This window comes from Lutra lutra, chromosome X (assembly GCF_902655055.1).
Source record: "Lutra lutra chromosome X, mLutLut1.2, whole genome shotgun sequence".
Lineage (NCBI taxonomy): Eukaryota > Metazoa > Chordata > Mammalia > Carnivora > Mustelidae > Lutra > Lutra lutra.
This window is the reverse complement of record NC_062296.1, coordinates 96149163-96175247: the sequence shown is the minus strand read 5'-3', so window position 1 is coordinate 96175247 and position 26085 is coordinate 96149163. Positions and strand designations below refer to the sequence as shown.

The 26085-nt window shown below is 42.0% G+C and overlaps 1 protein-coding gene across 6 annotated transcripts in view; it reads right to left on the bottom strand.

Annotated features, from left to right (window-relative positions):
- The window catches only part of NLGN4X (neuroligin 4 X-linked), a 311928-nt gene that overhangs the window by 12493 nt on the left and 273350 nt on the right, over nt 1–26085 (bottom strand). For all 6 annotated transcript variants that reach the window (XM_047716551.1, XM_047716553.1, XM_047716552.1 and 3 more), the window contains one exon: nt 2695–2880. In XM_047716551.1, coding sequence (XP_047572507.1) covers nt 2695–2880 — 186 coding nt within the window. The remainder of the gene's footprint in view (nt 1–2694; nt 2881–26085) is intronic.

Below are 26085 nucleotides of genomic sequence, written 5' to 3'. Positions count from 1 at the left end.
TTTGGGGGCCAGTCTCCCAGAGCTGGTGATGTTCCCAGAGACGTACAGCTCTGGACGTGTGTGTTTAGCCCTCAAGATTCACGTGTGGGCACACAGGAAAGAAGCAATGTCAACACTGGATCTATTGAAGACTTTCACAAGTTAAAATCATCAGGATGAGGAAAAATATTCCTGCAAGTTACCTTTTTTTTTTTCTTCCTATGACACTGATTGGCTTTGACAGATGGAGGTGTGTGTGTGTGCATGTGTGTGTGACTTACAGAATACAATCCCAGATAACCCTTAAAAAATTGGGGAAAGGAAAATGCTACCCGTCGTTCAGACCAGAAAATACAAGTTAGGTCTGCATTTTAGGGTCATTCCGGCTCACTTGGCTGTTCCCTCGTGTCAACGTTCTATTTTATACGACTGAACCCAACAAATGTACAGCTTTGATTGTGTTTCTCAGGGAAATGGACACCTGCTACACAGTTCTTGGTGCTCATTACTGTTCCTTGGAACACATGCACCTGTTCCTCATCACCTTCTTGTCTTTTCAACCTTGAGGCTCTTCCTTTGAGTCTTTGCTCTAATGCCATGGTGAGGGGCGCCTGGGTGGCTCATAGGGTTAAAGCCTCTACCTTCGGCTCAGGTCATGATCCCAGGGTCCTGGGATCAAGCCCCACATCGGGTTCTCTGCTCAGCAGGGAGCCCTGCTTCCCCCCACCCCCGCCGCCTACTTGTGATCTCTGCCTGTCGAATAAATAATTAAAATCTTTAAAAAAGTGATAATGCAATGGTGAACATCTTCACGAAAACATCCTTTTTCATGCACGTGGTGACTGCTTTTTAGATGACATGGCTAGAAGTACAATTCTAAGGCTGACAGACTGGGTATTTCTATCTTGCTGGGTTGTTCTGAAAACCTGCTTTGCAGAACCCTGACCCAGGCGCAGCCTTGCCACAGAGCTCGCTCATTACTGATAGTTCGATTTAAGTAATTATGCTCTTTCTCCAATTACATTTCGTTTCTTGTGTTTATTATGGAAGCCGGTCCTGACTACTTGTTCACTCGAGATCTCGGATTCTATCCCTTGACAAATGGGAAAATCCCAATATTTTCTGGAATGCTGTAAGAATGGATATTATCAATGTCCCCTCTCATTATGAATTTTTTTCATTTTTGTAAAAACAAAGGGATGGTACAAGTGTGAGCCCTGGATTCGAGCTCTCCTTAGACGCTATGAAGTCACCTACAAGTCTGTCTGCTTTGATTTGATTGATGGTTGCTTATGGTCCGTGCACTGAGCATTTTATTGGCAAGTGAGTTCTGAATGTCCATACTACGCTGAAAATCCACTTGTCACATTGGTGCCTGTGACCAGTGAAAATTTCTACTCAAGCTGAACGCTTATTTCCTAAGGAAAATTAAAGTGGCAAAGCTGTTGGTCCGTAAAATACCAGCTAGGGGAGGCAATGGGGAATTTGCACAGATGTTCCTGAATCCGTAAGGCAAGTCTGTTCTGTACAGAAGACTATCCTTTAGTCATCCCCGATGTTTGTTAGCTTTGGGGGAACGATGGGAATTCAAACGATGGTTTGAACTGGGGTCTGGGAAGCTTTGTTTCTTGCCAGGCTCTCTCACTGCTGTGTGATCCTAGGTGGGTTAACCAACCTCTCTGGGCTTCTGTTTCCTTTTTATAAATGGTGGCTTTGGAGTAGATGAGCTTCAAGGTTCCCCTTCAGTACTACAGTTTACCAATGGACAGGAGGGAGCCACCTTGAGTTAGGGTGGTTAGGTTTATTATTATTATTATTATTAAATTAATTTTTTTTTTAAATTGTTTTAAGTGGAGGGAGTAGCAGAGCAAGACAGAGGGGGAGACATGTAAGTAGGCTTCACACCCAGCATGGAGCCTGATGCAGGGCTGGATTACAGGACCCTGAGATCATGACCTGAGCTGAGACCAGGAGTCAGGCACTTAATGGACTGTGCCATATGGTTGTCCCAGACCAGTGAATTAAAAAAGAAAAAAAAAAAAAATCCCATGGCCACGAGCCCCATTGCATACTAAATGAACAAATCTGCAACCCTTACCCATATCCCTGTTTCTCTTCTGTATTACCTTTCCCAAGTTGAGAGGAGAAGTTGACTGAATTTAACGTTGACCGAAATGATAAAATGATAAAGTTGACTGAGTCAAGTCAGAAAGGCAAAGGCAAAGGCGTTGGTCTTTCGGAAGGACCCATTTTGTCCCAAGTGTTGCAACTGGCATCTAATTGTTCATGTAAATGAGATGACAAATATGGTTCCCAAGGAAAGAAAGCTGAGTTAGAAGAATGAGGGTGCCTGGGTGGCTTAGTTGTTAAGCCTCTGCCTCTGGCTCAGGTCATGATCCCGGGGTCCTGGGATCGAGTCCTGCCTCGGGCTCTCTGCTCATGGGGAAGTCTGTTTCTCTCTCTGTCTCTCACTATCTCTCAGATAAATAAATAAAATCTATAAAATAAGAAGAGGAAGGAGAAGGAGGAGAAGGAAGAGGAGGAGGAAGAGAGGGAGAAGGAGGATGAGAGCTCTCGAACGTGAGCTTCTAGACCTAAAACAAGTTGGGGATTTTTAGCTGCACGAGACACAAAGGATCCCTGAGATATGCACTCCGTGTGTGTTCCTGGCTTAGCCCTGGGGGTCGTGCACCAGCTCGGGGATGTCCTTATTACCTTCTGAATAGTGTGACAAAGTCAACAGACTGACGCAAGAGGCTCCCGCCCCAGAGCCGAAGATGGTCACTCGCTTGGGGTCGCCGCCGAAAGCCCCAACATTCTCCTCAATCCACCGTAGCGCCTGGATCTGATCCAGGAGCCCGTAGTTGCCTTTGGCCGCCTGGTCGCCAGTACTTAAAAACCCTGCAAGAGAAAACAGGATCCTTTAGGTGGTCAACTATAAAAAGCACGTGCACAGTGCACATCACTGGTCCTTGAGAACGTATCTCATTCTTTGCAGGTCTCCCTCTAAGTGAGAAGCAACAGTTGCAAGGCAGGAAGGATGAGGCTATGTGAATCATTGTTGCAATGTTGACCCTATGATACAATGTGTCATCTGTGAGTTTGCACAGGGCTCGCCTATCAGGCACCATCAGTCTAAAATGTCTGTAACACCTGACCATACTAGAGACTATGGATTGGACCAGATTCAACTTATCACTCCTGTGCACATGCAGGTTGCAAAAGTGAGAAAGTCTCCTAAAAGGAGTTTTTCAGGGAAAAGGAGTTTTTCAGGGAAAATCCTACAAGAAGTTTTCCAGTTAAAAGAGGTTTTTTAGGAAAAATCAGCGTATGTGTTGGGCTGCTGGAATTTCTGTGTTGATGTTTAAGAGACCGAGCTTGTCAATAAAAGCAACATAGGTCAGCTTTTTCCCATTTAATTTCTTATTAATGTTTTCATTTCATTCCTTTTAATGCTTCAGTTTCGAGTGAACGACAGGTATCATGAGGTCCCAGTCTTAGTTAACGTGCACCTCTATTTTCCCCCTACAGAAAAAATTTAGACTCACATGCAGATACACACAAGTCTTTAATCTTACCTAAATGACAACACATATATTCAAATCCCCCCCAACTGTCCCTAAAACGGGACAAGCTGGTACGTTTTATTTCAAGAAGAAGGAAGATTCTGCAACTTGAGAGGCTAGATTCACTCAAGGCATCAAATTCTTAATTCCCCCTTAAAATCTGCAAAAAAAGGCATTGACGGGAATAAAGGACCACATGGATGTCGGACTCCTTGCCTGTTCCACGTGGCACCAAGATCGTGACCTGGAAAAAAGGCTTCCCTCCGATGTTTGAAGTCGTTTTGTCCACAGACGCTCTCCTGCTGAAATTCAGAACGACGACTGTGAACACCTGCCAACGTTATTTATTGTACGGACATTAACCCAACTTATATCCCTTTCTTTCTTGCATAAGCCTTCTGACCCTCCCCCCCCAAAGTGCAAGTCATAAAAATTATGTTTTAATCATTTTAATGTGTTATGTGCCCCTGCCCCCAAGCCCTCAATGATGCGTGTTCCCTCTTCCCCTGCATTTCCAAGGGCCAAGCCATTCCCCTCATTCCAATTAGTGCTGATTAAGTTCCTGTGACCACCTGCTGCAGTGCTGATGTGAGCCTGGACAGATTCGGGCCCTAAAAGAACAGGTGTCAGAACTGAGGTCATCAAACCGCCCCCCCCACCCCCACCCGAAGCTGACAGCAAATTGAGGAACTCTCAAGAGTGGGCCTGTAGAACCTAAAACAGAATAAGGAGAGGATGAAGGCTTTGACCCGCCGAGGAAGCGAGGCTTCTTGGTTCCCCGGGCACCTGAGAAAAATGCACAGTGTGAGCTGGGCGGGTAACAGAAATGAATGGGTCCGGTTTCAAATAAAGCAATGGGAAGGCTTTTTTGGGGGGAAGGGGTGGGGGGAGACCTTCTAAAATTGCCACAATCGGCCTCGCCATCTCCTTTATGGGCAGACAGACGCAAGATGGAACCTGCAAGGTTGTGCATTGAGGGCACGTCCCGCGGATCCAGGCTTCTGCGGCGTTCACAGGGACAGAGCTGAGATTAGCGGTGATGACTGGGAACGTTCCGACGTTACCAGCCCCTCCCTCATTTAATTAGCAATTACTAATTAGCGTTTCATGCCAGCGAATGTTCCCTGGCTCTGGCATTCATCGCGCCACCTTTTACACAGTTTCTCATAAAATGCATTGCCCTCTGCTTGGGAGAAAAGCCCCTTTTCATGCAGTTTTATGTAGGAGACTGGCTCCTAATGGCAGTTTGGGTGCCGTATAATAACCATAAGACAAGCCTCTCTTTCCCCACTAAGGAAAGAGGCGATTAATTCCTAAAGGCTCTAGTAATTTTTTGGCAGAACTGCTCTGTCTTTAACACATCCTTCCTCCGCTGCCTCTCTCCGCACACCCCCTCCCCGCCGTACCCCCTTGTCAACTCTCCCAGAATGACCTATTTGCGTATTTTGTTTCCGTGGAGCACGGCAAGGATTTGCAACATACGGTAAATCACCCGCCTTTATTAACTTGGAGCCCCTCCCGAGCAAAAACGTGTCTGTTGTAACCACTCAAATGCCAGGCTAATTAATATTCTATACCCTGGCGAATCTGAGCTCTCCTAACAGTCTCCTATTGAAAGACTGGATCTTTGCGATTCTGAATTCCCTCCAAAAGTCCTGAGGGAAACAGCCCTCCATACATCTCTAAACTTCAGCAAATGAACGTGGTTCTTTTTTTTTTTTTTTTGAAGTTGGTGTTTCCATAGTTTCTTGCTTACAGAATCTTCATTTACTGCAATACCCAGGGACTTTGTTCCCCCCCCCCTTCTCTTGTAATTTAAACAACCCACAAGGCAGAGTTTCCATTGCACGTACGCAGTGAATGGGAATCATTTTATATTGTCTGCAAGAGGGTATTCCTTCGCTGCTCCGACGGTGGAAATGCAGTGTTTGATATAATGCAGATAGGAGATGCATATGCATTTATTCCCGGGGAATTCTATGAACGTGAGAGCAGATAATCAATTTGGAAACAGCCAGGCACATCACCAAAGCAGAGCGCGGGTAGAAGCATCCTTCAAAGTCTGTCCCACCGCGGAGGACTTAATTCCCCATATATGCAGCAGATGAATGAACAGAAGCAGCCCCTTGGCTGGCTAAAACCAGAGATTTTAAACAAATGGCTTCTTTCACTGATAAGCACTCTTGGATACACCTCCTTGGAGCATTTCAGCTGACGAAACACTTGGCTTTGGAGATTTAAGGTCTCTGCAATGAAGGTTGTAAATCAGGCAGCTCCCCCCATCCCACCCCAACAATGCAACAATGGGAGAAAGATACAAAACAGACCCTCCAACTGAGACATGCTGACACTAGATTGATACCAAGTTTCATTCAAAGCCCTGGAAGGAGCAAGAAAATATACATTCACCCAAGAGACAGGCTCCCTTGTCCAGTGGTTGCTTTGAAATATGGTCCATGAGAAATGCCTGAACACCAGAAATCCCATTATCCCCCTGCCTGTTGAATGGAATTCTACATCATGTAGAAACGAGGCGCTGTATTTGGTATGCATGTTTGCATAAAAATTCTCCAATGAGAAGAGATGGAATTTATTTTAGGTCACATAAATGAGCCCAGAAAGAAATGGGTGATAAGAATTCAGGCAGAGGAATGAAGACAAAAATCAGCGAAATGCATGCAAATCTATCTTCTCTGATGTTTACAGGAATTCCTTCAGTGGCTGCCTCTGTTACAATGTGAAACTTAAGTTTTCTTGGTGGAATCATGCATGATTTGACGAAAGGGTCTAGACCTATGGATGGGAGGGACGGAAAGGAACATACTCCAATTCTGTAAGCCCAATGGGGGGAAGCTCTTAAAATTTAGTGTCTCTATTTGTAGTTTTTAGTTTACTTACAAATGACAGGAGTCATTTGATTACCACATCAATGTCATACAGGGTCAAAACCCATTTCCAACATCAAGAGAATAAATGGAAGATAATTGTGAGGACAGATGATTTCTATGGTACAGGTTTCCAAACACGGGGCCCGTTAAGTCGTTAACGGGATTCCTTATGTTAGTTCCAGAAAGTATATTCTATGTCCCGCACTGCAGTTGAGAACAAGGCTGCACAGGTGTTTCTAAAGTGCTTTAGTTGGAATTGTATTAACGGACACCCTAAAACCATAATCATACTCTGGAAACAGAATACAAGATGATCCACACAGTTTTGTGTATTGCACAGCAGAGATCAAAATGTGAAGGTTCTTGTTTAATAAGTTTCACTTATTAAAAATGAAATTCTGGCCATGGCCATTATGTCTGGGGCATGATCCCCTCCGAGCCAACCTCGTTTCTCTGCTGGGTCTGCATGCCAGTGCCCGAGACAAGACATCCTGTGCACTTCTCCATCCTGGCTGCTTCCAACTCATGCCCATACCTTGAAGATAACCCTAAGACCCTTTGACCCTGAAGGTCTATTTCTATTAAAATAAATATATCTTGATTTGATTGTCCAGAGGAAGCCATGCACCACAAGATCAATACTTATTGATTGTAATTTTGAAAATACGGGATGACAGCAATCTGGGCTTTCATGAATAAAAGATATGCTGCATGAATTCTGTTGGCTCGACCCTATACTGCCTATGCAGAGAGGGTCTTCATTCGTGGAGACACAGAAACACGGGTAAGATCTCTCAAGGGAAATCCATGAACTGCTGAATCCTGGGTCCTAAGATCCCATGTATATTAACATAATAAAGCAAGGTGTAAAATACAAATTCTGGAAGGAAATCCAACAATTAATAGTGCCTAATTCTGGGAATGTGGTTGTAGGTGAATTTCACACTTAATTCTAAATTAAGTTTACATATTTTCCCCCCAATTTGTAGCTGGCTCTTTAGCAATCACACAAACACTAGGTTACTTTTTTGACTGACCCCAGGATAAGGCTTGTATTTCTGTATCTCTTTGATTTTCTTGTTTTAAGATGTTATTTACTTATTACAGAGAGAGAGAGATAGGAAGAGAGGGAACACAAAGAGGGAGAGCTGGAGACGGAGAAGCGGGCTTCCTGCTGAACAGGGAGCCCAACACGGGGCTCAAACCCAGGATACTTGGATCATGACCTGAGCCGAAGGCAGATGTTTAACGACTGAGCCCCTAAGGAACCCCCTGTATCTCTTGGATTTTATACACAGTTGGCTGCTTCCAGAATGTTCTGTAAAGGGCTGCTGTGAGCCTTGAAACTGCCTGGTCCACAAGGCCCAAACCTGCCTTCCTCCTGTAGACCTGGCCTCACTATTTCTATCTGCTCATGGGGTGTAGACCAACCCCATCCCCTCCCTGCTCCAACCCCTTCAGAAGGAATTCAGTGGCCTTGCTTTCTTTCCGTCTCCCCATGCATGTCCCTTCTCCAACGTTTCCTGATTGTCTCCACTCTCTCAGCTCTGTAAATTACTTTGAGCGGCTTTCCACTATAGAACTTCCCACTCTTCTAGGACGGATACATGTGTGTCATTTAATAGCGGGTTACCACATGTGCTGGGGTCAGAGTCAGCTACCTTGGGGCTGGAATCTGCAGGAACGCCTTGGGCATGTAGTTGAAGATGTCCACGTCCCAGTTTTCTCACTGAATTGAAAGGAGGAGAGGAACTACCCCAGAGCATTGCCTGGGGAATGGAGTGGGGAAGGAGCCCTGTGCCTGGTGGACTCAGGGTGTGCTCTCACATGCTCAGCGACTCTTCTGACTTCTGTGATGACAGACACGTGGCTACTAACCTGTTTCACTGACACACAGCAAGTACGGAGAGATGCCCTTTCAGTAAACAAAGTTGAGTCCAGAGGGAAAATGGATTACTAGTCTACCTAGACTCTGACTTAGAGATGCAGATGATGAAGGACACTTCAATGCTGTCTGATTGCCTGTGTTGTGTAGGGAATGATTTGGTCTCAAGGTGAGGCATATTCATTTGTTGATTCTGTTTATTAAGTGTTCGGTATGCTTAAAGGAAAATTAAACAACATTTGCTTAAAGCAAATCAAACAAAAAAAAAAAAAAAAAGGAAAGAAAGAAAAAAGAAAAAAAAAAGAAAGAAAAAGAAAACCCCAAACCACTCCATATTATACCTTTCGTCCATGCTGTGCCTTAAACAGATGTCATAGCCCCCACATTTATATGTACCCACGATGACCCAAGCAATCAGCTAAAAGTTGGGGAGAAATACAGTATTCAAGTAGATTTCCAATGATGTCTTGAAAGCTTACTCCTCCTCCTCCTTCTCTTCTTCTCCTTCTTCTTTTTTTTGCATTTGCGTGTTTCTATTAGGTTTTAATAAGAATATGTTAGGACCACAGGTGACAGTTGCCACTCTAGTACTGAGCACAGCATTATGTACCACCTTGTGGAATCCCTATGTTGTACTCAGGACATTAATGCAACATTGTCAAAGATATGTTGATTTAAAAAAAGAATATTTTAAAGCTGATTAGAATTGAAAGTCCTAGTTTTTCCATGAAAGTATATTTACGAAGCACAGAAGACACACATTTTGTCCCTGTATGGTATTCAGAGCCCTATAGAGTGCAATAGGAGAAAAGACAATTTATACAATCCTATTTTTAACATAATTGTCAAAATCTGTTCTAAAGTACATTAATTCAAAATATGCTCCTCTGTTTAGATATGGTTTTCTACCCTCAACTATAAACAAGGACGGTGTTGGACATGCTAGTGTTCGTTGTGAGGTTTTACTGCTAGGTATTATCCAGGGGCAGACCAGAACTAATCTGTCCTGTTCTTATGATTCCATAAGACAATTAGAATAACTGAATGTATAAGAACAAGGCATTCTTTTCCAACTCGATCAAAATCCAACATTGTCTCCTAGCTCACGTCATCTGTTTTGTGCTCAGAAGTAACCCTAAGATTTCCAACACTGGTTTTCTCTGGCAAACCTAGAGCAGAGATATGGAAATTGTTCTAATTAAGAAAAAACAGTAAGATCTTAGATGCAACAGCACACGCATGAGTAACGATAAAGAAAAGAACATAGGAAAGAGCTAAAATCCCGATGGAAAAGTTTAGTTTCGGGAACAGAGAGGTTTTTGAAGATGATATTTTCTAGAATTGAGAGCAGGAACTCATGCCTTTGGTTTAAGATTTGAAGTGCTCTCTGCTTTGTTAAGTTCTCACTTATTATATATTACGTTCATAACTTCTGTAATGTCAGTGTGTTTGCAGTTTTTGCTACTTTTCTTCCCAAAGATGACTAGCTCATATGCGCACAGCTCCCAAAATCTTGTTACCCACAACCACAACGCAGACGTGGGATGACTTTCCGGACTCTTTAAATTTGCATATAGGACCTGCAGTCATGGCTAATTTTCAGAGGTAGGAACGTAATCTAATCTCAGGTAGAAACTAAAGGCCATTTCACGGAGGGCTGGGGATGAGATCTTTGCAATTCTGTGTTCACTGACCAGGAGACACTCCTGATTTGTGAGCGGTGATGACATCCCACTCTACCTCGTACTGTACGAACATTTATTGTTATAATTGCCATCATTGTTTTTGACAACTCTGTCCCAGTATGGCCCCTGAAGATGGAGGGAAGGCTTTCCTGAGAAATTTAAAAGGCAGAAATGAAGATTTCTCGTTGAAAAATAACAAACAAAAATATTAAACAGATCATATAACAAAACAGGTATGAGTAAATTCAACTAAAAAAGAGGATAATTTTCTGCTTTTTTTTTTTTTAAAGATGTTAAGTAATCTCTAAACCCAATGTAAGCCTTAAACTCACAACCCCTAGATGAAGATTGCCTGCTCTACTCTCTGAGCCAACCAGGTGCCTCAGTAACTCTCTGTCCTTGGAGATTAGACCTAATTTCATACTGATTCTCCACTTAAGGAACATTATCGCACCAAGCTTTGCTTAAACAAGGTAATTTTCCAGAGTTAAGAACATATGAGGTGTTCATAAGAGACAATGTCACAAAACAAACTGAGGGTGGCCGGGGGGTGGGAGGGGGATAGGGAGAGGGTGGTGGGTTTATGGACATTGGGGAGGGTATGTGCTATGGTGAGTGCTGTGAAGTGTGTAAACCTGGCAATTCACAGACCTGTACCCCTGGGGCTAATAATACATTATGTCTTTATAATTTTTTTTTAAAAGGACATATCAGGTGTTCCCTACACAGACGGCATGTGGAGACCACCTTGGGTCCCCTGAATTTTGACCATCACCCTCGGATTCAACCAAATATGATTAACCTTTCAATGGCCAAAAAGCACAAGCAGAACTAGAGTTGGAGTCACCTGCAGAAAAAGAATGGATCTTAAAATAATGAAGATGCAATGGAGATAAAACATTTAATAGACATGCAGCATTAATTCATTTAACTCAGTGAAGTGCAGCTCCATTCACCAGATCGTCATGGGTGCCTAAAAAATTCCCAGCACTCATTGTCCTTGTGGTGAAGATGTAACCGGCTAAACTGTACCTTCAACCGCCTGAAACTCATGTCCTAATATCAGTAGATTGACAGCAAGCAAATACAAATTAAATGATGTAGTATATTAGTTCCCTATTATGGCTGTAAGAAATTACCACAAATCTGGGGCCTTAATACCATATTCATTCTTACCATACAGTTTTAGACATTGAAATCCAGAGGCACAGCTAGACCAAAGATTGAAGGAGGGAGGGAGGGATAGACAGATGATGGATAGAAGGATGGGGTGGATGTTTGAGTGGATGGATGGATGGGTGGCTGCGTGGGTGGGTGGGTGGATACATGGATGGATGGATGGATAGAAGGATAGAGAGAAAGATAGATAGATAGATGACAAATAGATACATAGATAATGGATAGAAGAATGGATGGAGGGAGGGAGAGAGGGAAGGTGGGAGAGAATGATGGTTGGATGGCTGGCTGGCTGGCTGGATGTTTGAATGGATGGATGTGTGGCTGGGTAGGTGGCTGAGTGGGTGGGTGGGTGGGTGGCTGGCTGGCTGGATGGATGGACGGATGGATGGATGGATGGATACATAGATGATAGATAGATAGTTAAAGAGATGGATAGATGAAGGGATGGAGAGCAGGAGGGAGGGAGAAATGAACCACAGATAGAAGGAAAGATACAATTATTGCAAAGGCTAAAGCATAGCATAGACTCATTTCATTACCATCACAACAGTTCAAGGTTGCAAACCTGACAGACAAGGGCACAGAGTGCTAAAAATAGGGACTCTGAGGAAAATGTGCTCAACCCTTCTCCCAGATGCTTCTGCCCCATGACCATACGCTGTCTCTCATTATGTGACTCAGCTACGTTGAGAATGAACCACAGAGAGAGAAAGAGATGTCCCTGAGCATCTCCAGGTACAGGTGTCCTTTTGTCTCCTGAGCGCACTTGTTATGGGCAACTCTGCGTCTGACACTCTGTTCCCCGGGTGAGCTAGGACCATCCTCTCCCAGCCTCCATGGGACTTCGAGCCAGACTGAGGGACAGATTCATTGGAACCATGCTGAATTCTCAGGAAGAATGGACATAATCCCAGACCATAGAAGTGGAATCTCTAGTGATACAACCCGGGGGTAGACCGTAAACATCAAACAGGATTCCTACTTGCATTTGGCAGATGTAGTCCTCCAGGCTTGGCTTTTTAAGAGTAAACTGAGCAGAACCAAGGTAGTGATTTTCTAGGTTCAAGAGCGTAGGCAGTCATTACATGCAACGGGCAGAGTCTCACGGAGCAAGGTTGTCTCAGGCTTTCACATACTTTTCTTAATGTCATCAGTGAATTTGCCAGCCACCCAAGAAAAAAGAAAACCAGCAACCTTCAGGCACAAACTCCTCTATTGTCACCAAACCCATATTGTAAAAAAGCAGAAGGAAAAGGGAAAAGCTTTCTCTTGCCAGATAGAAAAATCTCAACATCAAATGTTTCTCTCTCTCTCTCTCTCTTTTTTTTTTTTTTTTTTGCTTCATCTGCAGAAATTGTGACCAAATTTATGCTTACCTCGGGCACCTGAAAATCTCTGTTCATTTTGTGTCTTTGTGAGGGAATTTGGTTTGTTTTTGAGGAAAAATAATGTGTGGGTATTATATCCTCATCCTGCCTCACACTGTCCTTAAATTGAGCACAACTAAAATGAAAAATCCTATAAAGATATGTGTGTGCATGTGTATAGTATACATTTTTCTGTTTTCATCATTTCTAAGTGTGCAATTCCATAGGAATCATTATATTCATAGTGACACGAAACCATCACCATTGCCTATTTCCAAAATATTCCCATCACCCCAAACAGAAACTCTAGGAAGCTACAAGTTCCCATGGGGAAAATACTTTGAATTCTAGTCTCCATAAAATGGACTACCTACACATTGGGCTGAATCTACTTGATAAAGTATGATGCCTGTATGGGATGACAAATGCCAACCCCCCTGCCAGTCCCCCTCACAATGGACCCAACATTCCTATGTTGAAATCCTAATCCCCAGGTTTTAGGTTTATTATTAAGAGGTGGCACCTTTGGAAGATGATTTTGTCATGAGGGTGGAGGGTAACCCATGAATGGGATTGGTGCCTTATTAGAAGAATCCACAGAGCTGGCCAAGCAAGGACACAACAGGAAGTGAGCAGTCTGCAACCCACAAGACGGTCCTCCTAAGACCATGACGATGGTAGAACCCTCCTCTTCTAGACTCCAGAAGTGTGAGAAGTAAATGTCTGTTGTTTTCAAGGAACTCGGTCTATAGCAGTCTGCTTGTAATGCTACAAGCAAAGACACCAGTACTGCACGTGCTGGCTATGAGATCTGGACAGACATGTCTCCCACTAAGAGTCAAGGTCCTTGAAAATGCCCACAATAGTACTCAACTTGTTAGATCCCTTAACATCACTTCAATGCTTTGTTTGTTTGTTTGTTTTAAACTTATATTCACTCAAGTAAAGCACCTCCACAACATATCTACCTTGAGTAAAGTCCAAAGCAAATGATGGAAAATGGAATACTTTTGTTCTTCATTATCAAAGGTTGATTTAAAAAGCCAACGAATACTCTTCATCCTAGGGAGAACTTGGATGTCGCTCTGTCCAATTTGCTCAATGTGAAATCATGGCTAGTGTTCAACAGGGGGACTCCAACACATGGAATTGTGTACAGTTTGCAAGAAGGATCCTATTACTGAACACATTTATTTTTTTATAGTAAAATTCTACTTTTAAGTACTTTCAGGACAAAAGGAAAAAATCAAATGAAGAAAACCATTATTTGATTGACCATGGCCTTTAAACAGAACCTTCAAACAACAGCTAACCTCTTCATGCAAAACAGCTTTCATCATTTACAAAGTGCTCAAAAAGCACTTCTCATCTGTCCCACTGAAATGGGAGATTTACCATTATTTCTAGATTCTTGGGTTATGTCTGTGGTTAAACACATATTAGTTTCAAAGTAGTGGGCAACACCAAAGATGTTATCACCCTCCCTGTCCACACTAAACATCTGGACATCTTTTAAGAAATACTCATGCCTAAGGCCTAGTGCTAGAAATTCTTAATTAGTTGTTTTGCATAGGACATAGGAACACACATTTCATTAAAAAAAATGTACAATTTCAGTGAATAGCAAATAATGTGGTCTAGGAGAGAACGCAAACAGAAATAAAGGCAAGATCTTTTTTGTTGTAAAATTCTTCTTTGCATCTTATGTCACTGATGTCTTAGAAAAATCAGTAAACGGTGGGAAGACATGTTTGTACATGTTAGTAGGTGTCCAATCACCAGGAGGTCCTCCTGCCCTGTCTTATTTTTATTTATCTTTATAGTGATTGATAATTGGATTCAGGTGGGGACTAATTCCACCAATTATGAAAAGTTTCTACCAAGCTTTCCAACTGATGCTTTACAAACCATTGCTGATGACCTCCTACAGCTATGACTTCATTTGAGGTCCTACAAAATGCTGATTCCCTGTTGTTACTCCTTCTGTATTTGTTATCTGGAATTCCATAAAAATCCACCAACTTTTGAAGTTATTCTGAAATTCAGTACATAGAGGGAAAGTTGGGGGGGCATGATTCTTTCATTTATCGGTATTCAGAGAAATGTGATGGCGCCCTAGCGATGGGACCAATGAGTTGCACTTTTTAAATACACTTCATTTATTAGAGGAGTTTGAGGTTCACAGAAAAATACAGAGGAAGGTGCAGAGATTTCACATGTACCTGCTCCTTGTACATATGCGTATGTTCCTGAATTTTCAAGTCCCCTGCAAGACTGGTGCTTTTGTGATGATGGACCTCCATGGTCCCATCATAGCCACTCAGAGTCCAGAGTTTACATGAGTGATGAATCTTGGTGGTGCATATTCTATGGGTTAGGACAAATGGATAATGACCTAGATCTACCATGACAGTATGATACAGAAGAGTTTCGCTGCCCTAAAAATCCCTCTGTGATCTACCTGCACATCCCTCCCCACTATCTCCTGGCCACCACTGAGCTGTTGGCTGTCTCCATGGTTTTGCCTTTCCCAGAATGTCAAAAAGTTGGAAGCACACAGTACGAAGCCTTTTCAGGTCAGGTTCTTTCATTTAATAATATGCATGTAAGGTTCCCGTGTCTTTTCAATCCTTGACAGTACATTTTTTCTAAGTGCTGAATAACATCCCACGTCTGGATAGACCACAGTTTATTTATCCATTCACCTTCTGATGGTATCTTGGTTACTTCCAAGTCCGGACAATTTTGAATACACCTGCTATAAACATCGATGGGATAGTTTTTTTGTGTGGATGTATTTTCAGCTTCTCTGAGTGAAGACCAAAGAACATGACTGCCGGATCTTATCGTAAGAGTGTCTTTAATTCTGTAAGAAACTGCAGAACTATCTTCCAATGTGGCTGCACCATTCTACATTCCCAACCTGCAGTGAGTGAATGAGAGTTCCAGTTGCTCCACATCTTCTCCAGCATTTGGTGGTATCAGTGTCCTCCATTTGAGCCCTTCTAATGGGTGTGGAATGGTACCTCACTGATGTCTCAATTTGCACTTCCCTGATCCTACATGACGAGGAACATTGTTTCATATAGTTATTTGCCGTCTGTATATCTTCTCCCCTGAGGTGTCTCTTAAGGTCTTTAGCTCATTATTTATTTCCTCACCACTGAGTTTTAAGAATTCTTCATAACCAATGAATTATTATATTGAGTATCTTGGTGAATACATGGGTTGTTATAGATTTGTCATGTTTCAATTCAGCATACCTATTATTCTTAAGGATGCTGGAATTGTCCCATGGTGTCCAGTGAGGGGCCTTCCATAAATACATATATTTTTACTTTATCCTTGACCCTTGAACAACACCAAGGTCAGGAGCACTGACCTCAACCTCCCCTATGGTTAAAAATCCATGTATAACTCTTGATTTCCCAGAAAGTTAACTGCTAATAGCCTACTGTTTACTAGAATCATTACTAATGACATAAATAGTTGATTAACACATATTTGTATGTTAATGTGTTTTGTTGTTGTTTTTTGTTTTTGTTTGTTTGTTTGTTTATTTTTGTCAGAGAGAGTGAGCACAGGCAGACAGAGGCAGAGGGAGAAGCAGGCTTCCTACTGAGCAAGGAGCCCGATGCGGGACTCGATCCCAGGATGCTGGGATCATGACCTGAGTTGAAGACAGACGCTTAACCAACTGAGCCACCCAGGCGTCCCTGTTAATGTGTATTATATATGGTATTCTTAGAACAAAGTAAGGTAGAGAGAAGAAAATGTCATTAAGAAAAGTCACTGGGAAGAGAAAATACATTTCTGGTGCTGTACGGTATTTGCCCCCAAAAATCTACCTACAAGAACAGTTCTCATTTATGTTCTAGGGTCAACTGCACTTATACACATATATTTATTTTATCTTCTTTATGCCCTTCAACATTCTAAGTTTATAGCACTGAAGGTGTGTCATTTCAGCCCTGAGGCAATTAGAAAAATAGAAAAATATTATACTTAAAGAAGGATTTCATCTGAGATGGAACTCAGACCCTCCACAACAAAGGTGTTTTAAGATCTTAGTATGGTTTCACGAAGTCACAAAAAGGCTACAGGAGGATTCCTGTGAAGTTCCTGCAGCCAACTTCTGATCAGTTGTACTTTCTGTACCAAATCTAGGAATTACTGAAAGCAAACTGGATGTGGAGATGTAGTGTGTGTCAACAAACTTCAGGGAAAAAAAATTGTTATGTATTAAGTTTGGAACTCAGCCTAAAACAAGTATTTCTGCTTTATCTGTTTTTCTAACAGATGGAGAGTATCGGTGAATCACCATTATTTTTGCCCATCCCTTCATCAAAAGTACCAAGGAGAGCATAAAAGGAGGTAAGAGAGAATTTCCATTAATTTTTGCCACATGAAATGACACCTTTCAATAAGGGACTGCTCCCAATGTGAGTCTATGAGCCAACATTGACCTGCCTCATCATCCATCTGATGACAATTGCAGCCTGTGTGTTTAGGGAATCCCAAGGGCTCCAGGTTGTCCCCAAGCATCACAGAGTCATGACACTTGGATATCCTCCTGTCCTAGAGAGCTCAGTGTGCCCGATATGGAGCAAAGCATGTTTATTTCCCTCAACCTGGTCTTTCTTCCCGCTTCCCATATTCATGTCATGAACATGTCTCCAGCTTTGATGGTTGACACATTTTGAGTTCTTGTTTTTGGCATCACTGCTCTTTGAGAAACCCCAGCATCTGGTTAGCAGTCGGGCTGTGCTAATTTTATCCTTATTGATTGTAGACACGCCTACTCATTCTCGCACCCATCCCCAAGTCCAGAGGGAAGACCTGTCTCCACTGTAAAGAAACAGCTTCCCAGTTATTCACCCCACCCCTATTCTAAACTCTACCGAAAGCCCACACTTCATAGACTGTCTCCATGCTCCATCTTGCTGAAAACTCATACTCCTCTGAATTCTGTAGGCGTCGTGTGATACAAACATGATGATGTTCCTCATCTTATCTTTCAAAGCCATACACACAATCTTGGTGTTTTCAAATCTGGTATTTGTGACTCTCCCCTTTCTCTCCCATTGGTTTTGTCCTGGGAACTGTATGTTCTCAAACTCGTAGGATGTCCATTTTGTGCTCTCAGTAAAGGGTTGTTGAATGAGTCCATAAAAGCTCTCTTCATGAGGGACACATGGCCCCCCATCTCCCTTCCCAAAATCAATTTTCCAGTGGCAGGGTGATTTGAGTGGGGAAGGGGACAGGGATTAATGGATAGGAAAGGAGACCTGGTTACATTTATCAGAGTGCATGGATATTCCCATGCTTGCTACATTCATTTGTTGTTCAATAGACCATGAATAGCAAACATTTTGAAATGTTACTTATCGGTTGTGCAATTCCATATTTCACAAGAATGTATAGTATTGACTTTCAGCTGCAAATGCTGTCTCTGAGCTTTGCGAAAGCCATGATCATGCACTTTGCCTTGTCAGGAATGACGTGACCTCGACAGAGCCTACTACCTGGAAATGCGAATCGCCTTTCAAAAATGTCACTGTAGCCTGTCATGAGGTGGACTCGCTTTTATCCTACTAGAGCTACTAATTAATCTGCTGAATGGAAAATTCAATGTGTGTTATTTGCCAAAGCCTCATCTTAAGAGAGTCAAGCTTGTCCGTGTTGAAACAAGACGTGTACAAGATTTGTGAATAAGCCACTGTGTGTTAACTTCTGTTTAAGATGAACTTCTTTACACATCATATTAAAAACGCGTCCATACACGGCATTGGTATTCTGTATAAGATCTGACCTAAGCTAGTGTGTACAATTAGGGAATTGTTTGAGAAAAGTCATGAAGTAGGCTTCTCTATGTCGTTATCGGCTGAAATAAATTCATTTTATCCTAATATAATAGAGGTACAGATTTTATAAACAGAGCGATTCAGAATTGGCCAGCAATGAGAAGCACAATGATAATTCACACAATTTTGATGACCTCCAGAAGGCCATACACAGAGCTTCTCGAAGTGTGTCCATGGACCCACAAAGACCACATCATGTGGAAACCAGTTAGCTATATGAAACCTCTGGCCCTCTCCCGTCCCCTGGAGTCATTGAATCCAAATTTTGGAGGGTGGGCTCTGGAGTCTGCATTTCAGCAAGCCTTTTAGGGGATTCTGATAAATGCTAAAGCATGAGAAACATTCTGTGAGACTAGAACAGAAATAACTATCACCCAAAATGACCAACTTGGATACACATATTAAGAAGACACTTGACAATGAACCAACAAACTATGGTTCCATGAGTTAGATAAAATGTGCAAGGACGTCTTCAGACTTGTGTATAAGTAGGATTCATATTCTGGGTCATTGGGGGAAGCCTGATGATCCCTCTTCCACATAACATCTGAATCTGGTATTGTATGGGGTCAATGGGAATGAGCTGTGGGCTAACCACTTGGCACTCACACTTCTTAGTCTTAACCTTAATGAGAAATTTCATTTATCAGTGAGCCACTCCAAGTCTTATACTGATGGTCTAACTATAGAAGACGTTCTTCTAAAGACAAGAAACGAAGGTACACAAGCTCGTTTCCATTCAACAATGTATCCAGATGCCCTCACCAGCTCTGTAAGAAATACAACCAAAAATAACAACAAAAAAGTGTGAGGGAGAAGGAGGCTGGGAACGAGCTGGTTTAGTACTAGTGAATCATATTCTCTAGGACCTATGAAACCCAACAGAGTTTTAAAAATTATTCAGACCAATGACAATGTGTAATAAGGTCCCTACAGTGAGTATCAACATACAAGAGCCAATATTATTTCAATGTATCAGCAGCAGTTTTTGAAAAGTTTTTTTTTTTTTTAAAGAAGCCATTTCACAATGCATGGAAATCTGCAAGAAAACTATACATCTATATGGAGAAATAGAAAACCACTTGTTAAAATCATTTGTCAAAAAATTCTACCACTCTATTGTGCCCAAATTTCAGGCTCGTGGGATCGTACACCTAAGAGATGTGTATTTTCTACGTAGAGTTTATCTTTAGCAATAAATGTTTACCATCACCAGCTTAAAAAACCAACATAAAATATACTTGATTGCTGGTCCAGCAGAGATAAAGACCGATGGAAACTCGTAGACCATTCCTGGGAGGATAAAAGCCCAATCATTTAAAAGGTTTGTGACCTTCACAAGGGTATGTAATTATACACATAAAATATGGTACAGTGGATTGATCGATCAGTTAAGACATTTCTGCTTTTACAAGAGATCTGTGGAAGGCGTTCATGGCTGCACCGTTTATGAAAGGTCAACCCAGAGTAAATTTCCAGTTTCCAGGAAAAAAAAAAAAAAGTATATACCAATCAATTTAAAAAAGATAAAAAACAGACCATACCTAGTTATTAGGGCCATGCTAGGAGTGACAATTTTGAAGAACTAACATTTCCTAAAAGAAAATGAAAAACGAGATTGAGAAAGGTTAGTATCCTTAGGGTAGGACCAACGGGATATAGTCTAGGAGGGGAAAAAGGATGCAAAGCCTTCACTGTGTCTTAATCTCATGCCAGACTGTATATAGAAATATGTTTGTTCATTATTCATGTTCATGTATGAAGCATTCCCTAATAATGAGAGGGAAAAGAAAGAATGCAATTGTCTTAAAAAGCTACACCCATAATTGTAGAAAATAGCTAGAGATATATCCTATTAATAAATCTTTTTTTTGTGTGTTTCAGATCAAACCCACCAGTTCGATATCCAGTATAACCACCAGCCTTGAACTTTCTAACCCAAATAAACCAATGAGTTTATGTATATGGTGTAGTTGCCGGCAGACATGAAAAGAATTATCAGGAATGAAGAAAATGCTATGTCTTCTCATTCTTCCCTGTCTCATGCCAAATGCCATTTCTCAGTAACTAGGACAAAACAAACAAACAAAAAACTCTGAATAATTAAGCCTCAATGAGTATGTAGAAAGGCTTTATTTAAATGCTTTTTAAAACTTATGTCCAACCATTCTCAGTTGCCAAGTCTGGAAAATTTATTACTTATTATACATTTTACAGGCGGTTTCCAGACATAGGCAAACACCTGGGATGTGTTTTGCAAGAAAGGTCCTGGGCAATACTGCCCGGGGATTCTGACCTCTTTGATGGCTACTGGAATCGGTGGAGAGGAATTACCCATATTGCAAGTATAGCTAGAAGAAATGATACAGCATCAAAGGGGGCTCCCCATTGTATGCAGACCTATCTTAACACAAGCACACATGTACTATGAGCTTTCCACAAAGAAGCAAAACTCATCATCTCAGGGAGAAAACAGACTTTCATAGCGTTCTTCCTTAAATCATGGATGGCAGAGGGTAAACCCCAACAGAAGAAGAGACTGCAAATCTACTCTAGCAGATCACTGGGTTTGATGAGTTACGGTTGAGACATCTAGTAGTAGAAAATCCCCAATTTTCAGATGCCCGAGAAGTATCCATCGCAACGGCTAGGGTATGTTTGATTTGGAAGGCTTATCTTTTAATTCTTTTGATAAAATGCTTCCAGTTTCTTCTCAAATTACAAGTTAAACTGAGTAAGAACCACACTATACTACACACACATGGGTACGCACACCATGACACACGTAATGAGGTAGGTGTTTGTATGAATGGAGAAGTAGCTAAGTTTCCCGTGTTGGTGACCAAAGTGGAAACTGCATTATGCATAAATGAGAAGTAGAGGAAGTTGGCTCCAGAAATAGCCATGTTAACCAAAGTCTCCATGTGTGTCCTGTGGAAACCTTGCAGAAACGGGTGGGGAGGAGTTAGAACTTCCACACGGAATGTATCTTGGATCTGAGTCTGAGTTACCTCCAAGGCACTACAAGAATGTCCATGCCATGTAGCCAGGCCTCTGGGTCTCTACAGTTCATGGCTGTCTCCAGGTGGTTAGCTGGTCCCTGGCGTCCCCCCAAAAGTATTTGTTGAGTAAGTGGGTTTTCAGGGACTCAGAACCCTGCTATGATCTTTGAATCTCAGCATGATGTAATTGGCAATACCACAGGTCAAGCCACATGCATGTCCCCTTGTGGTCTATACAGACAGAAGTCAATAAGAACCTTCCACACCTGGTTCTCAAGGGGCTAAACCTTTCTTCAAAATGACCCGTGAGAGTTTGCCCACCTCTGTGGGTGTACATAGGGCTGCAGGGCTGCAAATCCCACAACCGCCCTCCAGGACTGAGACCCTTATTTGCCCATGTTGGCCTTGGAGACAAGTGTGGGGTTTTTGTTCGGAGCTGGGCTAGGTTGGGTCAGGGTTCACATTCAAGGGTGGGTTTGGGTTATGATTCAGGTGAGGAACACGTTTTGAGTACAGATTTGGATTCCTGTCCAGGTTGAGGGTTCATGATTAGGAGTCAAGGGGTGAAAGGGTTTGAGTATGGGTTCAGGTTCTGGTAGATTTCTGATTGGATATTGAGTTAGGGCTGAAGGTCAATGTGAGGGTAAAGGGGTCGTATCCATGTTATTAGGGCAGAGGTCAAAGGTCAGGGATAGGATCAAAGACCCTGGGTCAGAGGCTATCATTAAGGTCTTGGTTTAGAGTTAACCCCAATCAGGGGTTAATAGGGGTTTTGGTCAAATGTCAAGAGTGAGGGGTAAAGATGGGTGTTTGGTTTGGGTTTTGGTTTGGGCTCAGCTTTCACTCATGCTCAGATTTGGTTCAGTTGGGTTTCAACCCTAGCTTCCCATTGGGGTTTTGGTTCGAGTTTGGGTTCAGGTCTACCTTGACTGTTTGAGATCATGGGTGGACTCAATGGTGAAGAATCAATGAGTCAGGGGTGCCTGGGGGGGCTCAGATGGTGAATCATCTGCCTTCAGCTTGGGTTAGGATCTCAGGGGACCGGGATCGAGCCCCATGTCAGACTCCTTGCTCCTCAGGGAGCCTGCTTCTCCTTCTACCCCCACCTCTGCTTGTGCTCTCTGTGACAAATAAATAAATAAATAAATCTTAAAAAAAAAAAAAAACAAAACAAAAAAAACAAGGGCTCAAACACCAGGACTTTGTTCCAAGTTTTCATCTGCTGGTTACGGTTGGTGTTAGGTTCAGGCTTCAGATTTGGCTGCTGGTTCAGGTTTAGCATCAATGCTCTGATCAGAGGTCAAGAGTCTAAGGTCAAGTTTCCTATGGCAGAAGTTGGCATGGAAGGGCCAGAGATACATAGAGACATACGTAGACACACATGCATGTGTATATACTTGCCTAGTCATTCAGTCATATTTTTACAACACACAACAATAAAAAATGGCCACGTTTTTACCCAAGGACATCACTCACGTGTTCCCAGGATTTCTACTAACAGAAATAAGTCAAATGTCAATGCAAAGAGAACATTTGTCAATGCATGTTCCATCTCCTGGCATCAGGATTGATGTGAAAATACATAGAAAGGTACTGATGAGTGCCTCTCAAATCCTTTGTGAAAGATTGTCTCTTATGCCCTTAATTATTTCTAACTGGTGGGATGCTTCCAAATGTCGGAACTCCTCCTCAGAAAATTCTATTGCACAACCACAAGTTTTTCATGACATGAATGGTAAGGCTTGGTTTCATGTTGTTCAGCCCACGGATGCAGAGAGGAATGGATAAGGACAGAGGCATAGTGAAGGTTTGGCCAGTGAGATAAGTGGGAAATGCACAGACAGAAGACGGGTCCTTCAAGATTTACTGGAACACAGATATGGAAGGAGAGAGAAAGGCAAGTGTCATGCAGGTCCGGGATTTGCAGAATTGAGTAGAATTTTGGAAACCGCTGCACACAGAGAAAAGGAGAGTGCAGAAATAGTTCACGTAAATATGTAAATATTGAAATTGGGGTGTGCCAAAATACTTAAAAGAGGTATATTGTGCAAAAAATTCTGACCACTCAGATGGGGTGCACACACACAGACACACATTCTGTCGTTCCCAGTAGGCTAGTCTGAGATCGGGATCAGGGTGCTATCTGAGCTACAAGGAGGTCAGGAAATCCATATTCCATCCAGCAAGTTGGCAGAACTACTGTGTTTATAGACCATCCATTCCCTGGTATCTTTTGTGCTCTACAATCAAAATAATTTACTTGTTTAATAACCTTTCCCCTCCTGTGCCTAATTATTGTATGGTTGATCTCTTTCCACATTGCTGTCTCATAAAAGCATGCAGGGATTATGAAGCTTTTCCCTTCTCCTGCATTTTTCTAATTATGATCTTCAATCATAGTGATGTAAGAGGTAAAGATCCCCTGTGGTGCTCTCAGTTTTCAGTGATGTCCCAAAATTAAAATAACACGAGAAGAGAGAGGCGAGGGGAGGGGGAAGGTCAGGAAGAAACACCTAAAATAATTTGGTTTACTTAGCAACACTAACCAAACAGGACATGAAATACCAATGAGCTCTCTATTTTTAAGCACCTGGCGGGTCTTTCTGCTTCGATGTTGACTTTTCTAAGTCTTTTCTGGAAATCTGTATTTCCTGCCCTGGTAAGAGAGTCTTGAAACACTCATGGAAACCCAAACTCACTTGAGAACAGGCAGCCACACGCAGAAAAATGCAAACTGTCATCTCATCACTTTTACTACCTGAGCTCAGCCATCTGGAAGGCTGCTGAGATCAGGCCGCTGCAGGGTCAGGAATCCACCCAAATATGTTCTTTCTCATACGTGTCTTCTACTAAGAGCTGCATTTCATTTAGAAAGAAACAACCCTCATTTCTAATAGTCATTTATGGAAATAAGGCCATATTTTTCATCATCTATAACTTCATTTTCAATTTCTTCTACTCTCTTAGACCAGCCGTGGGTTTAAAAGTCACTTTTCTATCTTAGAAGCACATTTTTATTAAAATATCTAATTTAGTCTAATTTTTCATTGAACTGCAATGGATAGAGAATTTTTGAGGGCTAACTAGATGCATAGAACCCTCCCTTAAATTTCATCTTCGATATGCTGTGTTAGAAGAAGAACTTAATACCTTTGGCAAAATGGTTTAATAAATGGGGGAAAATAGTAGAATCATATCCTTGTGAAGATAATGTGTGAAAAAGGGTCATATTAAATTCAATATATTAAAAGAAATATATAACACAGTGACACTGCTTGAAATTTAACTCTCATAGGTTGCAAAATCACTTTGAGTAAAATAGCTATGTATCGATATGTACAGAAGACGTATAGAAGACGAAGGGACTATAGAAGATGTATAGATACATATAGAATACGTATAGAAGACAATGGGAGTGAAGACTCTGAATTTCGGTGAACAAACATGAAATATGAACAGTTTAGAATATCCAGAAGAGGGGCGCCTAGGTGGCTCGGTGGGTTAAAGCCTCTGCCTTCGGCTCGGGTCATGATCCCAGGGTCCTGGGATCGAGCCCCGCATCGGGCTCTCTGCTCAGTGGGGAGCCCGCTTCCCCCTCTCTCTCTGCCTGCCTCTCTGCCTACTTGTGATCTCTGTCTGTCAAATAAATAAAATCTTAAAAAAAAAAAAAAAAAAGAATATCCAGAAGACAGCATTAGGACCAAAGTCTTTGTAACTTTCTTGCTAAGAACATTAAGACTTCCAAAGCACAGGACGATCTCTCAAGGTCTTCCCTTGTTCTTTGATGTGATTGAAAGCTCATTGAAAATGCAAAGATTGCCAAGTGGCTGATGGATGAAAATGTATCCATATCTTTTGAGTCACTGCTGGAAAGTGATGAAGGGGAAAAGAAAATTAACCTGTGATGATTCACAGGAACAGAAGAAACAAGATGGGAATTCAAGGGGGCTCATACTAAGTCCCTTTTAAGAGGATACAAAAATCACACCTTAAGTAGAAATATTAGAATAGCAATTGCTATATCGCAAGAGTCCGTCGATTTCAGGGTGTGGAATTTTGAGAAAAGGAAATGCTAAGTGGATGACAAAGTTAAGGGATGGAAGGATTTTGGCATTCTGAGCTGATTAAATAAAAAAGCACAAATAATTTATGTGGTGGCCGGCTCTACCGGCAAACTCGATTGTCCCCCAACTACACATGGTACCACCTTAAGATTATTACTTAGAATGGAGGCAAGGTAAGGAAGTAATGACATCTGTTTCTCAATTTGGCTTTTTCCCTCCATTGTGGGAGCCTACTGGTTGAGTTCAATCTAGCCTATTTTAAGCCAGTTGTCAAAGAGACTTCAACTAATGTCAACATTTGATTAATTGGGGAAGGTAGTAAGCAGAATTCTAAAGATGTCCCTCCAAGACTCTTCTCACCCTGGTTACTGAATTAACTGTGAATCTACGTGTTCTTGGGAAGGGAGTTCGTGAAGGTAATCAAAGGTCCTAGCCAGCAGACCTGAAGATGAGCAGACCATCCTGGAATGAAGTCCCATGACCCTTAAAAGCAAACAATGGAGACAAGACAATCAGAGGGATGCCACAGAAAGTAGAAAAGGACCAACAACGCAGAAGGGAAGTGAGGATAACTGAAAGGAGTTGAGGCTGCCATTGTGCTTTTGA